This window comes from Watersipora subatra, chromosome 10 (assembly GCF_963576615.1).
Source record: "Watersipora subatra chromosome 10, tzWatSuba1.1, whole genome shotgun sequence".
Lineage (NCBI taxonomy): Eukaryota > Metazoa > Bryozoa > Gymnolaemata > Cheilostomatida > Watersiporidae > Watersipora > Watersipora subatra.
Genome location: NC_088717.1, coordinates 1,674,393 through 1,687,782, shown reverse-complemented (window position 1 = coordinate 1,687,782; position 13,390 = coordinate 1,674,393). Strand labels below are relative to the sequence as shown.

Below are 13,390 nucleotides of genomic sequence, written 5' to 3'. Positions count from 1 at the left end.
CTATTTGTAGTCGACAGATTAAATAGTACAGGTGGCGATGATGCTATCTTCCTAGAACCATAATAACTGCAATGTCTATGTCTATGGCCTCAACACCAATATATAGTTATCATGAAGGGCAGAGATAAGTAAAGATACTAAGTAAAATATATCAAATGAAAGTGTAAGTAAGTCATGGTAATTTACAGTGTATCTATTTAGAATCTAAAATAGAACAACTCCATAACTCTATCACCGTCTCCATATCAGCCCTAGTGTGTCTCCTATGTCATCATTTATCTATCTTTATTATGACCGCAAGGAGACCATAAAATCTTATTGTTATTCATTATTATTGCTTTTCTTGAAATAATTTAGTTTAGTGTTGTGTGTAATTTTACATACTGCGCTTGTTTCTACTGTCTATATAATTGCATAAATACTTATTGTAATTTCTCTAAAGCGAATTAAATAAACTAAAGTCTGATCATATAAAAATATGTGCTTCAACATACACAAGTTTAAACATGCTGAAAAGTCGTGCAGCATACTAACTTTTCTGTTGAAGAGTGACTGTTAAATTACTTGCTCTCCGATCTATGGTTGCCTGCTCTACAGTTTGTGAAGTTATATATTATGGAGAGACCATATGTCAAAAGCATTTCCTTTCGAAATACTCACGTTAGGAAGGTGAAAGAGCAAGGATTTACTGGATATGCATAAAAGGTTTCTAAATTTGATATGTTTGAGGAGTTGTGCACTCTTGATCCATATTGAGCTAGAAAACCAGATTCAGATCAATGTATGATGTAGTGGCCTGTGTGAGTAGTCATAAACATAAATTCTATAGAGCTATTCATAGAGCTGTACACTGTCTGAGGATGACTGAAATTTACTTTACATTTCTTATTAGCTTAATGAGTATGTGTAACTTGCATTGTTTCTAGGATTCAGCAAATGGAAGATAACTCTAGCTGAATGAGTATTTACTATGACGCTCTGATTGCATAGTCTATCCCTTCTCGATGCTGAATGGCTTGGAGCTAAATAACTTTTTGTTTTACAAATAGTGGAGACCTACATATTTATGATTCTTATTTTTGTGTTCCAATTATGGTAGACTCACCAACTGATAATGATCACATACAGTTACGATGGCAGTTTTTTTTTGCCATTCAGACCCTAATGCAATGCAGTTGAAGACAACAAATTAATTCATTTTATATTTGAAAGCAAAAACAACAGAGCATATGTATAATTTACTAGCACAGCAAAAATACATATTTAGTGGCAAAATATTTGGCATGCATTACTTTTGATTATTCTGGGCAATGTATGTATTTTCTGCAGCATTCTGGGTATCGCAGATCAGGAGTTCGTTCCACTTGTTTAACTTCACATCCTCTGTCTATTTGTTCCTGAGTTAGTACTATATGTATAGTTCCACATCTAAAACACACCAGCATTTTAGACACCATCTGATTATGCCATCATAAAATATCAAAGTATTCAACCATATCTTTGGAAACTTTGGCAAATAGAGGATCTGTGTTACTTAACAACTCACTAGCAAAGGTATGATTTTTGTCATATTATTTACACAAATAGGAAACACTTCAGAAAGAAAGTGAGAATTAATGTAGTCCTGAGATTGTCAGATGCTTTCAATGTCTAGACTTTGATCTGTTATCCAATATAGATTATACCAAAATGAGCAAAATATCTCACTTTTCTGAAGAAGATATTTTTAAACTGCAGTTTATTACTGAGAGTTCGGTCTATCTCATTAGAAATCACTACAAAGTGCCAGGGTGTTACATTATTTCCTTAGAAATTTGAAAAAAAACAGCGAAATATGTAGAAATAAAACTTATGGTAATTAAATTGTCATAAAATACTACATGACCTTTGCTATACTATTTATATCATTATAAAATTTTCCTAGAAACAATGAATCTTAATGTACTTCAACATTAGCATGTAGTTGCTAGGTTTTGGGGTTTGCAATATAGATTATTCCAAAGCTAACAAAGAGATATTTTGCTTTCACGGAAAATCATTTTAGACCAAAGTTTACTATCAACAGCCACATCCGCTTCATGAAAATTCTTTGGTACTTACCCAGCACAACTCATTAGAGTGTCATCCCCACAGGAACACCTTTCGCACGCCATGTTTTTCCATTCTGTGTAACCAGTATTGTTTCGACAGACTAGAAAGAAAAAGATACAACTTTTAAAAATTACCCGCATAGTTTTGCAATGAGGTGGGCCACAGTTGCTAATATACTGGTACTGCAACTGGTAGTTATACTAGTACTACTAGTGTTGTTGACCATAGTACTAACAGTACTTCTCTTGTCAATGCTGTTACAACTACTAATAGTGTTGCCAATACCACTATATTATTGTTAGTAAAGTTAGTAGTACTTCTCCTTGTACTGTTACTGGTACTTAGGAGACCTTAGAAAATTAAGATCAAAAGCATTCTAGTGGTCTTGATTTAACGATAGAACCTGTGACCAAGATTCACTTAGTTGGATTTGTAATGATACAAGCAGTCAAGTTAATTGTGTTTGGATGTGCCACCAAAACTATACAGTGTAATATATTTTTATACGTACAAGAGCTAAGCGATGTAGCTCTTTTAAAACAAAACTGTAATAACAATGAGTAATAATAATAACAAGGAGTCTTTGAAACCTCACTAATTTTTCATTACTTTCTTTTGTTTCCAAGTATAGCTACAGCAGCATTCCTTGCCAATATACTTTCTTGTGCTGTTTCTTTCTTTTACATAAAAATCACTGCACGATTTTTTCCCTTTTTGGTAATTTATAAAAACTTGACACAAAAGGTAATAATAATTTGTAGTTTGTAAACTAGAGGTTAACCATAATTTTGCTAAAACTTATAGATTCTCTAAACGTTCAACAGATTATTGATTATTTGCGTTTCAATCTTGTGGCCGAGAAAGGCTTATGAGAAAGTGTTTCCTATCGCTACTACTACTATTACTGCTGCTATTACTACTACTATCACTACTACTATTATTATTGCTACTATTACTATTACTACTACTATTACTATTATTATTACTACTACTATTACTACTACTACTACTATTACTACTACTAGTACTACTACTACTACTACTACTACTGTTACTATTATTATTATTACTACTACTACTATTACTACTACTATTACTACTACTAATATTACTACTACTATTACTGCTACTATTATTATTGCTACTATTACTATTACTACTACTACTACTATTACTATTATTATTACTACTACTACTACTATTACTACTACTACTATTACTACTACTACTAATACTATTACTACTACTATTACTATTACTATTATTATTGCTACTATTATTATTACTATTACTACTACTACTATTACTATTATTATTACTACTACTACTACTATTACTACTACTATTACTACTACTACTACTATTACTACTACTACTATTACTACTACTACTATTACTACTACTACTACTACTACTACTACTACTACTATTATTACTGCTACTATTACTACTATTACTGCTATTACTACTATTACTATTACTACTACTAGTACAATTATTACCACTGCTACAATTACTACCACTGCTACAATTACTACTACTATTATTATTACTACTAACACTATTACTACTATTATTACTACTACTGCTACTACTGGCAGCAGCAGCAGCAGCAGTAGTAGTAGTAGTAGTAGTAGTAGTAGTAGTAATTGTAGTAGTAGTAGTAGTAGAAGCAGCAGCAATGGTTGAACTATTGAACCTACTGCCATTGTTATAAACTTTAGACTTTTTTTGGTCTTCATCTAAGCTTGATAAGTGGACTGCTGCAAGCCAAACAAAGTTAGCAGCAATCTCTTGGCATGTTGCCATATAATGACATGTGATCAAAAGTTACAAATAGGCTATGTATTTAAGGCTGTACAAAAGCAACTTCATCTGTAACCAGCGTCTATGATTCATCTGTTTTAGCAGTTTGATCAGGTGATGACAGATTTAAAACCCTTTTGGTCTGTTTTACAACTACATTTTATTCCCAATAATATCGCAAAGATGTTCTCAAGAACAATCTAAAAAGCTTTTTTATCTAATCGGTAATAAAATCTAAAACAAACTAAAATAGCAAGCTCCATATAGTCTGGCTTACTCAGTGGTAAAAATAACAAAAAAGCAAAAACCAATATAGCAGATTAAAAGCATTGTGATTTATCTAGTCTAAACTAAGGCTATAGCAAGAACAAAGGTTTCAACTGGACACGTAAATACCCAAAGATAACAAATTATGTATTCAGACAAAAAATGATACTCTTGAGCCTTGAAAAAGCTTCAACACATATCTTGAGCTCTCAAGAATGTGACAACGTACCGTTATCATGTAAAGCACCTTCACTCTCCTTCAGAAGGTTACTAGAGAAACCTACTTCCATGTTTACTCGTAAGATTGATATTGCTACTAGAAAAGTCTCTAGTACAGTAATACTTCAACTTACGAGTGCTCTAACGTACGAGAAACTTGTGATACGAGCCAACTTTTAAGCAAGTTTTAGCACTAACATACGAGCAATGTTTGAGATACGAGCACGTGAGTCAGTTGCAAAGTATGCCGGAGGTGTTTTATGAGAACAGCATCACTCTGTATTTTTTAACTACTCAAGTTATACTTTTGTACCGTGTTTTTTGTGCGTAATTTTCAATGCAGAATTATGTGAATTAAAAGTACGGTGCGTAGACCGAAAGTTTGCCAGTAAAATGAAAGATAATGGAAAGAAAAAGCAAATGATAACAATTGATATTAAACGGAAAATTATTGTAAAATATGCGAAATGTGTATGCGTGATTGATCTAGCTTAGCAATATGACAGAAATACATCTACATTTATCAAACCGAAGGGTTATATTCAGGGCATTTAGTTTGCAAAAGGTCTAACCATAATGCGTTTCTAAACGACGCAGCGATCTTCACGACCGCTGATGGAGAGACTGCTCAGGCATTGGATAAAAGACAAACAATTGGCCGGTGACAGCGTAACTGAAACGATGTTTCAATAAAGGCGAAAAGGCCGGTGCTATCTATAAAAATTATAAAAATAGACTTTCGGACAAGTTGGCTAGTGGTCGTGCATTAACCCTTCGTGACGACACCAGTGTTCGTCCTAATCGCAACACGTTGAAAGAGCGACAAAGGCAAACGTCCTTAGATAAGGTTTATCTTAAAACGGCCGGCTAGTCGTGAAAGCGAAAACAAAGGAAAAATTAGCTAACCAGCGAGAAACTTCCAACTATGAACGCCGAAGAAATTTTAATTACGAAAAATGAAAGTTTGCTTTTAGGTTTGCTTTTAAGTTTGTTTTTTAAGACTTTGATAAATCCAAATTTATCAAATTCAACTGTTGTAATGCAGAATAACACTTATATCTCCCTCCCTGGCAAATGCTAGCGTTAGCTGCTACTGTATGTATTTAATTTTACATTTAAATTAATCACATTTCCTTGCATCGTTTTTTATTTGTTGCTTTTTGAAAGCATGTGGTAAGTTAGGACAATAACCAACATGCTTTTTCGATTACAATATCTTGTTTTGAGTGTTTTATTTGCATTTTTTAAAGTATAGAAACCAATTAATATATATTTAATTGTTCTATATATAAAGAAATTGCACCAACATGCGAGTAAATTGACATACGAGCTCAGTCACGGAACGCTCGTAAGTTGAAGTATGACTGTATATCTATTGCTACTCTAAGTATGTCTGTAGATTATCTCTTCACACCTACCCTCATTTGTGGTCAAATATACGTATGAATAGGCAGCAGAGAGACTCAACAGCAGCAGAACAGACACAACTAAATTTTGAGCAGCCATGATGCTAGACTGATTGCACCTCTTGTGTCATCCACTTGAAGAGTGTGATAGATACTGAACATATGCTGTTTCTCACACTTTCATATCTCCCCTCTCTATTCACCATGTAGCGAGAATATGGTGACTACTGAACTGGTCAATTTTTAACAGCTAATGTTTATGTTAGCTGATTTCTAAAAAAACTTCACCTAGTTTTTAGTGAATGGCTCAACTCAATTTAAAGATAGTATTTAGGTTAACCAGCTTTTTATCAAATAAGGCTTGTTGCTATTTGTTCAGTCTGCCCAAGTATTTGCATGAAAATGTAAAACTATCTTTTCACTTGTGCAAAACTATATTAAGTTGGTAGTGTTTCCAATAAAAGTTTACTATGTCAAGGCCATTTATTAAAAATACCCAGTTCTGCTTTTTTATCCTTATATGAGCCACGTAATTGAAAGTGCACATTACGGATGAATATTGTACATCTAAGGTAGAAGTTATGAGAAGGCTGCAATTAATCACTGTACTGGTCAGATAATCGATGGCTCTGATGGGTTCTCTTCTAACCACACAAATTCTACTTTGGTAAGTAATCACTCAGAGTTCATCGATAAAATTACTATCCTTGTATATGTGCACTTACCACTGAATATTCCTGTCACAAAATCAGAAAATATGTGTAGTAAAACTTTGACAATCATGTTTGATCCTCTAAAAACTTCAGTTTCTCCTGGTAAATTTGCCGTTAGTCACAGGCAATATATACTGCTACAGAGTTTGGCGGTAGAAAGCCCCACTCCAGACTGCTTGCATTAGAAAATCCTGCGTCAGTCAGTCCGCAAACAGTAGTAGCAACTATTATTATATCTCAAATGTGTTTATAAAATCTGCGAGCCCAATATTAGTTTAAAACTATTTCTCATGCAGGTACATGTCATATAGCAGAGCTAATCAAAACTAAGTTTATTCACACACTTCTATCCAATACCCTCAATGCATAGGAAATATATTCCCAGACTCAAATTAAATAAATTAACATACACATTCATTTCGTTAGTTTCATGGTTAGGGTAAGGTGACACTGCAGTCAGGCATAGATACCTATGTAAAATGGGTAGGGTAAGGTGACACCGCAGTTGGGCATAGGGACCTTTGTAAGAGGGTTAGGGTAAAGTAGGACTGCAGTCAGGCATAGAGACCTTTGTAAGATGGGTAGGGTAAGGTAGGACTGCAGTCAGGCATAGAGACCTTTGTAAGAGAGTTAGGGTAAGGTAGGACTGCAGTCAGGCATAGAGACCTTTGTAAGATGGGTAGGGTAAGGTAGGACTGCAGTCAGGCATAGAGACCTTTGTAAGAGAGTTAGGGTAAGGTAGGACTGCAGTCAGGCATAGAGACCTATGTAAAATGGGTTAGGGTAAGGTGACACTGCAGTTGGGCATAGAGACCTTTGTGTGCAGATAGTCTTTTTATGTTTTGTTATAATTGTCAAGAGATAATAAATTTTATTTATTGTACTTGCCAATATAGTAAAATAATGCAAGCATATTTTATAAAGTCAGATAAAACCAAGGAGCTCATTAAGGACAATGTATATATTTTTCACAACAGTCTGGATACAAAAGGCTTGGGCTTCTTTCTACCCACTCGGCTGTGCAGCCTGCAGCCTCCTGCTCAGGTGTTATACCCAGGTCAATAGCACCACATCTGCAATAAAAAGTTGTACCGTAAACACGCGATATGTATTTGATTGTACCGTAACTATGCTTGATAGGACAAACCAATGCATTCTGCAGTTATCTTAGAATAAATTTTAAAAAGAATTATACTTATTGTCTGTGTTTGCTCTGAATACATGAGAGTACAGCTAACTTTCTGGGGAGTGTTCTGTGATTCATTTATCGCTGATGTACATCCCTAACAAAGAGTTTTAATTATATACATTTAAGTTTCACAAACTTTTTTTAAAACTTCAAAACATCAAGTTAAGCAAAAAAACAACAATACTTATTTACTCATAGTTTAGTTTTACAATAAGAAATAATAAGTCCATTAGCATTAACATTTCTCACCAGAAAAGTATGAAAAAATAAGGTGAAAGCTTGTGTACTATAACAACATTCTCTATGTGACCGGAGCGATTCTTCTCTTGTAAATAATAATATATTGCTTTTTCATGTACATACTATTTAGTTTTAGTCTTTTTTTGGATAAAAATGCAATACTCATTTAAAACTCATAAAGATTTTTAGCAGATTTTGTTATAAGACAAGTATATATATTTATAGAAATTCAGAGTAAAATATTGAATAGAACTAATGAGGTTTTACAACTGCATTCATTTGGTAGGATTTTCATTTGAGAATTTTTTTGTCTGAAGACGCTACTAAGCAATATTTCATCATATCAAGTTCAGAAGGTGCCAAACTTAACTACCTCACAGAAGAAATAACAGGAGTACAGAATTCAGAGCCAGTAGTAAAATTACCTATACAGATATTGAGGAAGCCGATTTCGCTTGGGTCAGACCATAGATATATATACCTAGATTGGCCAATAATAGCTAGTCCCATTGGTGGCCTTGTCAGACGTAAATGCCATGACGCAACGTCACTGTGTTGTACCTTACGCTTGACTGACCGCAAGATTCATCATTAGTTTACAATGGCTGAAGCTGAGAAGAGGGTGTCAGCTGCTACTAAGGTGAGTTTTTTACTACTTTTAATATCAAAGATAGGCTTGGAACTCCTAAATATCAGCTGTAAGGCTTTATAGTAAAAACTAGAACAGTTTTCATACCAATAGTTGACATATTTTTCCCATATTTTACGCTTTGAAAAAATTATTGAAGACAATCAAATCAGCAGACATCATTGTTTGTCAAGTTACTATCAACTTCAACTTGTTTGATCCATTAACTGATTGACTCTCTCTTGGAAGGTTTCCTTAACTTTGCCCAAGGAGCTGCTTGTGTAATACTGCTACTTTGTGATGCTCGAGTCATTAATTTGGATACCATCTTGCTATAAATTACTAAGTCAGAATAGAATTCATATTCATCGCTATTTTGGCAGCGATCTCACCATTATTCATCAAGCTCACAGTCATCTGAGAGGACTAGTAAGAATTGCTGCGTTGCTTTTGGATGTTCCAATTATCCAAGAAAATGCCCAGAGAAAAGCTTCCACAGGTAGGACAATATAACAAACATTCACCCTGCTAATCGTTGGGAGAATTCATGAACATACTACATGAGCATGGCTTGGAGCATGGTTATCTTTGGCTATAATCAGGCTTAAAAGTTTCCATTATTTGACAAGGTTAATGCTACACTTCTCAAAGGCAAAAAGTCAATAATCCAATGAGCAAAAAACACCACTAATTGTATGTATCTTTTATTACTTGTTAAGTTTTCCTACTGCTGCTGATCGCAAGGATGCCTGGATTAAAGCAGTGAGACGAGAACAGTGGACCCCAAGTAAATCTTCTGTACTTTGTTCAGACCACTTCACTAGTGACAGCTACCAAGTATCACCTGGTATTGGGAAAAAAGCTAGATTGAAGGCCAATACCATACCAACATTAGAGTTTGTCTTTTAAGACATTGATAAAATTCAAATTTATCAAAGACAACTGTTGTAATGAAGGATAACTTATATCTCCCTCTCTCGCAAATGCTAGCATTAGCTGCTATTGTATGCATTTAATTTTGCATTTTAAATCACATTTCCTTGGATTATTTTTTGATTGTTGCTTTTTGAAAGCATGTGGTAAATTATGACAATAACCAACATCTTCTTTCTGTTACAATATCTTGTTTTGAGTGTTTTATTTGCATTTTTAGAGTATGGAAACCAAGCAATATATATTTAATTGTTCGATATATAAATAAATTGCACCAACATGCGAGTATATTAACATACGAGCTCAGTCTCGGAACGCATTAAGCTCGTAAGTTGAAGTATGACTGTATAAGTTTTTAGCTTTTAAGAGCTTGTAATCACCTTCTCATATATTTCACACCTACAACACAACAGAGTAAGGCATGGTGAATCTTATGATACCAAATAACTGCAATGTGAATTTTGTTGCAAGTCAACCTTTAACTTGCTTATGCATATTGTACAAATAACTTGGTATTGTCCTTTCGTGACTGGCTTCTTAGCGGTGGCAATTAGTGCTAGCCTGGCAAAGTTTTTCACCAATCCAGCACTACTAAGCAACACTCTTGTCGCTTTCTCGCTGTGGTTGCAAACCTCAATCACCACAGGCGAAGACAAAGTCAAGCCACCCTGATTCTTAGCTGTAATTAGGGAATTCGTTGCTTGGTTTACATCAACGTCGGTAACATCCACGATGCTAGTGATACAATCATTACACTTCAGCTTTGGTGACCTAGCCAGCTGTAAAATAATCATTCTGTCTCATTTTTGACTTCAGACATACTTGCATACTCATCATATTTAGCCATGTTTAGTTCAGCATATTAGCCTATTTACCTAGCCAAGGTCTGGCTCTTTGAGAGGGTGGGCTATTTCCCCTCCCCTCTCCATTCTCCTTCTCTCTTTTACCCTTCTAACTTATTCTTTGGAGAAGGGGAAAAGAGAGAATGGGGATAAGAGAGGGTTGCAAATAAAGCCATGATGGCTCATGATTTGTGTGCAACAATTCATAGCTTTTATAGTTTTAATCTATGGTGGTTATCAGAGATTATCACAGAATTGCTTTAGTTTACTGGATTATGTATACAAGAAGGTTTTTATGTGAAAATAAATGTAATTTTGTTACCTTCTTCCCATTAGATTCATTGTAAACAGCAGTGCAGTCAAGCGTGAGGTACAATACAGTGACGTTGCGTCGTGCTATTTAGGTCTGACAGGCTTTTTCCCTATTGGCCAATCTAGGTATATATATCTATGGGTCAGACTAAATCAGGCAGCAAAGTTTTTACCAACAAGCGCGTGACCGAGCTTCATATTATATCTATTTCTTCTAGCGTCAAAAAACCTTGCCATTATACTTCAAGTTAATTCAACTTAAATTCAGAAATTCTGATTCTACAAAGAGCTATTTAATCCAATATACGTTGTTTAATTAACGGGTATTTGTTATTACATAAAAAGTAAATAGTATAAATAGCACATACTATGATATACTGCCAGGTACTGAAAATAAAATAATAAAAAAGCATATAATATAAGATGTAAAGCATAATTATGTAATGAGAGTAATTATTATAAAATAAATTCCAGCATAACATAATATAACATGGTATAACATGGTATAATATAGTTTAATAGAAAACCATCATATGAAATAAAATAATTGAGTATACATATATATATAGTAAATATCAGACTAGATTAGACAATGTAGCATGATATTGTATAATAATATATATATTGCAATACTTCGTAAAGATGCTAACACTAACAATCAATGTCTAACAATATAGCATGATATTTTATAATGATATATATATTGCAATACTTCGTAAAGATGCTAACACTAACAATCAAGGTCTAACAATATAGCATGATATTGTATAATAATATATATTGCAATACTTCGTAAAGATGCTAACACTAACAATCAATGTCTAACAAATGTTTTAAATGATTTTGATATATTATTTTTGTTGAAGTAAAGAATTAGTGGCTCACAACATTCTTATTATTGGTTATACTATAATAGCAGTATAACCAATAATAAGAATGTTGTGAGCATCTACTGGAGCCACTATAAATGTCATCTAGTTAATGACACTCGATGTACTACACTAACAGGTTTCTTCTTTAGGTTTATGCTCAGTATGAAACTACATGTATACTAGAAGTATAGTTTCATAGCCTAAAGAAGAAACCTGTTAGGGTGGTACATTGAGTGTCTTTTACTAAGAACATAGATAAGGTGAAGAGGACATTTGCTCCCTGGCTACCAGCAGTGTTAGATCTAACAGCCGCTTCTATCGAATAATAATAGTGGCTGACTTACCCAACACAAACCGCCATTCCTTTAGGGTTTACGCAAGTACATCTCTCACAATGTTCAAAGTCCCATGACTGGTAGCCGATGTCCTCATAGTTACAAACTACAGAAATGAGAGTGTACTTTTGCCATGCAGAGAATATAAAATTTATACAATGCTTATGTTTTGGAATCTAGCTAGGGAAGTGTAAACCAGCTCTGTAAAAAGTAAGATATGAGGGCTGTTGCAATCCTTGACTGAGAACAAACTACAGATGCTTTTTGTCACCATGAGAATAAGTAATTTTTATTTAAAATTAGGTGTGAATCCGGTAAGTCTGGTTTGTAGGGTCCTATCACTATTGAAGTTGATGTTGAAATAAAGCACTCTGCTTCCTGAGGTGAATGTAACTTTTTGGCACTGTTGTTTAGAGGTCAATGGATGAGATATAAGAGAAGACCTAGATGCCTATCACTCTTCTCTGATTGTTTTACTAAGCACTTCATCAAAGGATATACCTAGGCTCACAGTTCCTCACTGTGTAATTCACTAAGTTATCAAGTTTTCAACAAGATCTAAACATTTGGAAATAGCGATTTGAACAAATAAAGTGTTCATAAAAATAATGCTCTATGATGACCTATATATGTCAGCTAAGATAATGGTATCATACCATCATTAGATGTCATGTACATGTATGTCAGCTAGAATAAATATATCTTATCATCGTCAGGAGTCATGTACGTGTATGTCAGCTAAAATAGAGTTATCTTACCATTGTCAGAAGTCATGTACGTGAATGTCAGCTAGGATAAATGTATCTTACCATCGTCAGGAGTCATGTACATGTATGGCAGCTAGGATAAATGCATCTTACCATCGTCAGGAGTCATGTACCTGTATGTCAGCGAGGATAAATGTATCTTACCATCGTCAGGAGTCATGTATGTGTATGCCAGCTAAGATAAATGTATCTTACCATCGTCAGGAGTCATATATGTGTATGTCAGCTAGGATAAATGTATCTTACCATTGTCAGGAGTCATGTACCTGTATGTCAGCTAAGATAAATGTATCTTACCATCGTCAGGAGTCATGTACCTGTATGTCAGCTAGGATAAATGTATCTTACCATCGTCAGGAGTCATATATGTGTATGTCAGCTAGGATAGCTGTATCTTACCATCGTCAGGAGTCATGTACGTGTATGAAGCTACCAGAGAAGCAGCGAATAAAAGAGTTATGGTAGCTGCGAGTGCGTGTCGTACCATCTTGAAGTGACTGCATAATATCTTCACTGGATGCTTGTTTCTTTATATATGAAGTAAGGGGCCAATGAAAATTATGATTCCTTTAGCCAATGAGCTTTCCTGCAGGTCAGATATTTTGGGATATGTTGCTGAGGCCCATCATTCTGCACAAGTCTATGAGAGCACTAACATATGTGTGACAGGATACCGATCCCTTGATGAGTGATACATGCTTATTATGTACTTATGGTATGCTTATTATGTGCTTATTGTGTGCTTATTAAGTGCTTATGGTGTGCTTATT

The 13,390-nt window shown here is 34.3% G+C and overlaps 2 protein-coding genes across 2 annotated transcripts; both read right to left on the bottom strand.

Moving 5' to 3' along the window:
* Nucleotides 1–1,231: 1,231 nt before the first annotated feature.
* LOC137406651 (uncharacterized) lies at nucleotides 1,232–5,898 on the bottom strand. Its single transcript, XM_068093254.1, has 3 exons — nucleotides 5,802–5,898; nucleotides 2,101–2,191; nucleotides 1,232–1,428 (listed from the first exon to the last, which is right to left on the bottom strand). The coding sequence occupies exons 1-3, from the start codon at nucleotides 5,887–5,889 to the stop codon at nucleotides 1,299–1,301; spliced, it is 309 nt and encodes a 102-aa protein (XP_067949355.1). The 5' UTR covers nucleotides 5,890–5,898; the 3' UTR covers nucleotides 1,232–1,298.
* A 1,515-nt stretch (nucleotides 5,899–7,413) lies between these two features.
* LOC137405565 (uncharacterized) lies at nucleotides 7,414–13,108 on the bottom strand. Its single transcript, XM_068091859.1, has 3 exons — nucleotides 13,020–13,108; nucleotides 11,863–11,959; nucleotides 7,414–7,575 (listed from the first exon to the last, which is right to left on the bottom strand). Exons 1-3 carry the CDS (start codon nucleotides 13,105–13,107, stop codon nucleotides 7,449–7,451), a joined length of 312 nt encoding a protein of 103 aa, XP_067947960.1. The 5' UTR covers nucleotide 13,108; the 3' UTR covers nucleotides 7,414–7,448.
* Between the last annotated feature and the right edge of the window lie 282 nt (nucleotides 13,109–13,390).

What these genes read in the sequence shown, in the direction of transcription:
- LOC137406651 (XM_068093254.1), bottom strand. Translation starts at nt 5,889, where the DNA reads ATGGCTGCTCAAAATTTAGTTGTGTCTGTTCTGCTGCTGTTGAGTCTC. An exon ending in ATATTTGACCACAAATGAGG is followed by an intron (nt 2,192 to 5,801) that starts GTAGGTGTGAAG and finishes TTTTCTTTCTAG; the next exon opens with TCTGTCGAAACAATACTGGT. An exon ending in ACTCTAATGAGTTGTGCTGG is followed by an intron (nt 1,429 to 2,100) that starts GTAAGTACCAAA and finishes GGTGTGTTTTAG; the next exon opens with ATGTGGAACTATACATATAG.
- LOC137405565 (XM_068091859.1), bottom strand. Translation starts at nt 13,107, where the DNA reads ATGGTACGACACGCACTCGCAGCTACCATAACTCTTTTATTCGCTGCT. An exon ending in GTACATGACTCCTGACGATG is followed by an intron (nt 11,960 to 13,019) that starts GTAAGATACAGC and finishes TCATTTCTGTAG; the next exon opens with TTTGTAACTATGAGGACATC. An exon ending in GGAATGGCGGTTTGTGTTGG is followed by an intron (nt 7,576 to 11,862) that starts GTAAGTCAGCCA and finishes TTTTTATTGCAG; the next exon opens with ATGTGGTGCTATTGACCTGG.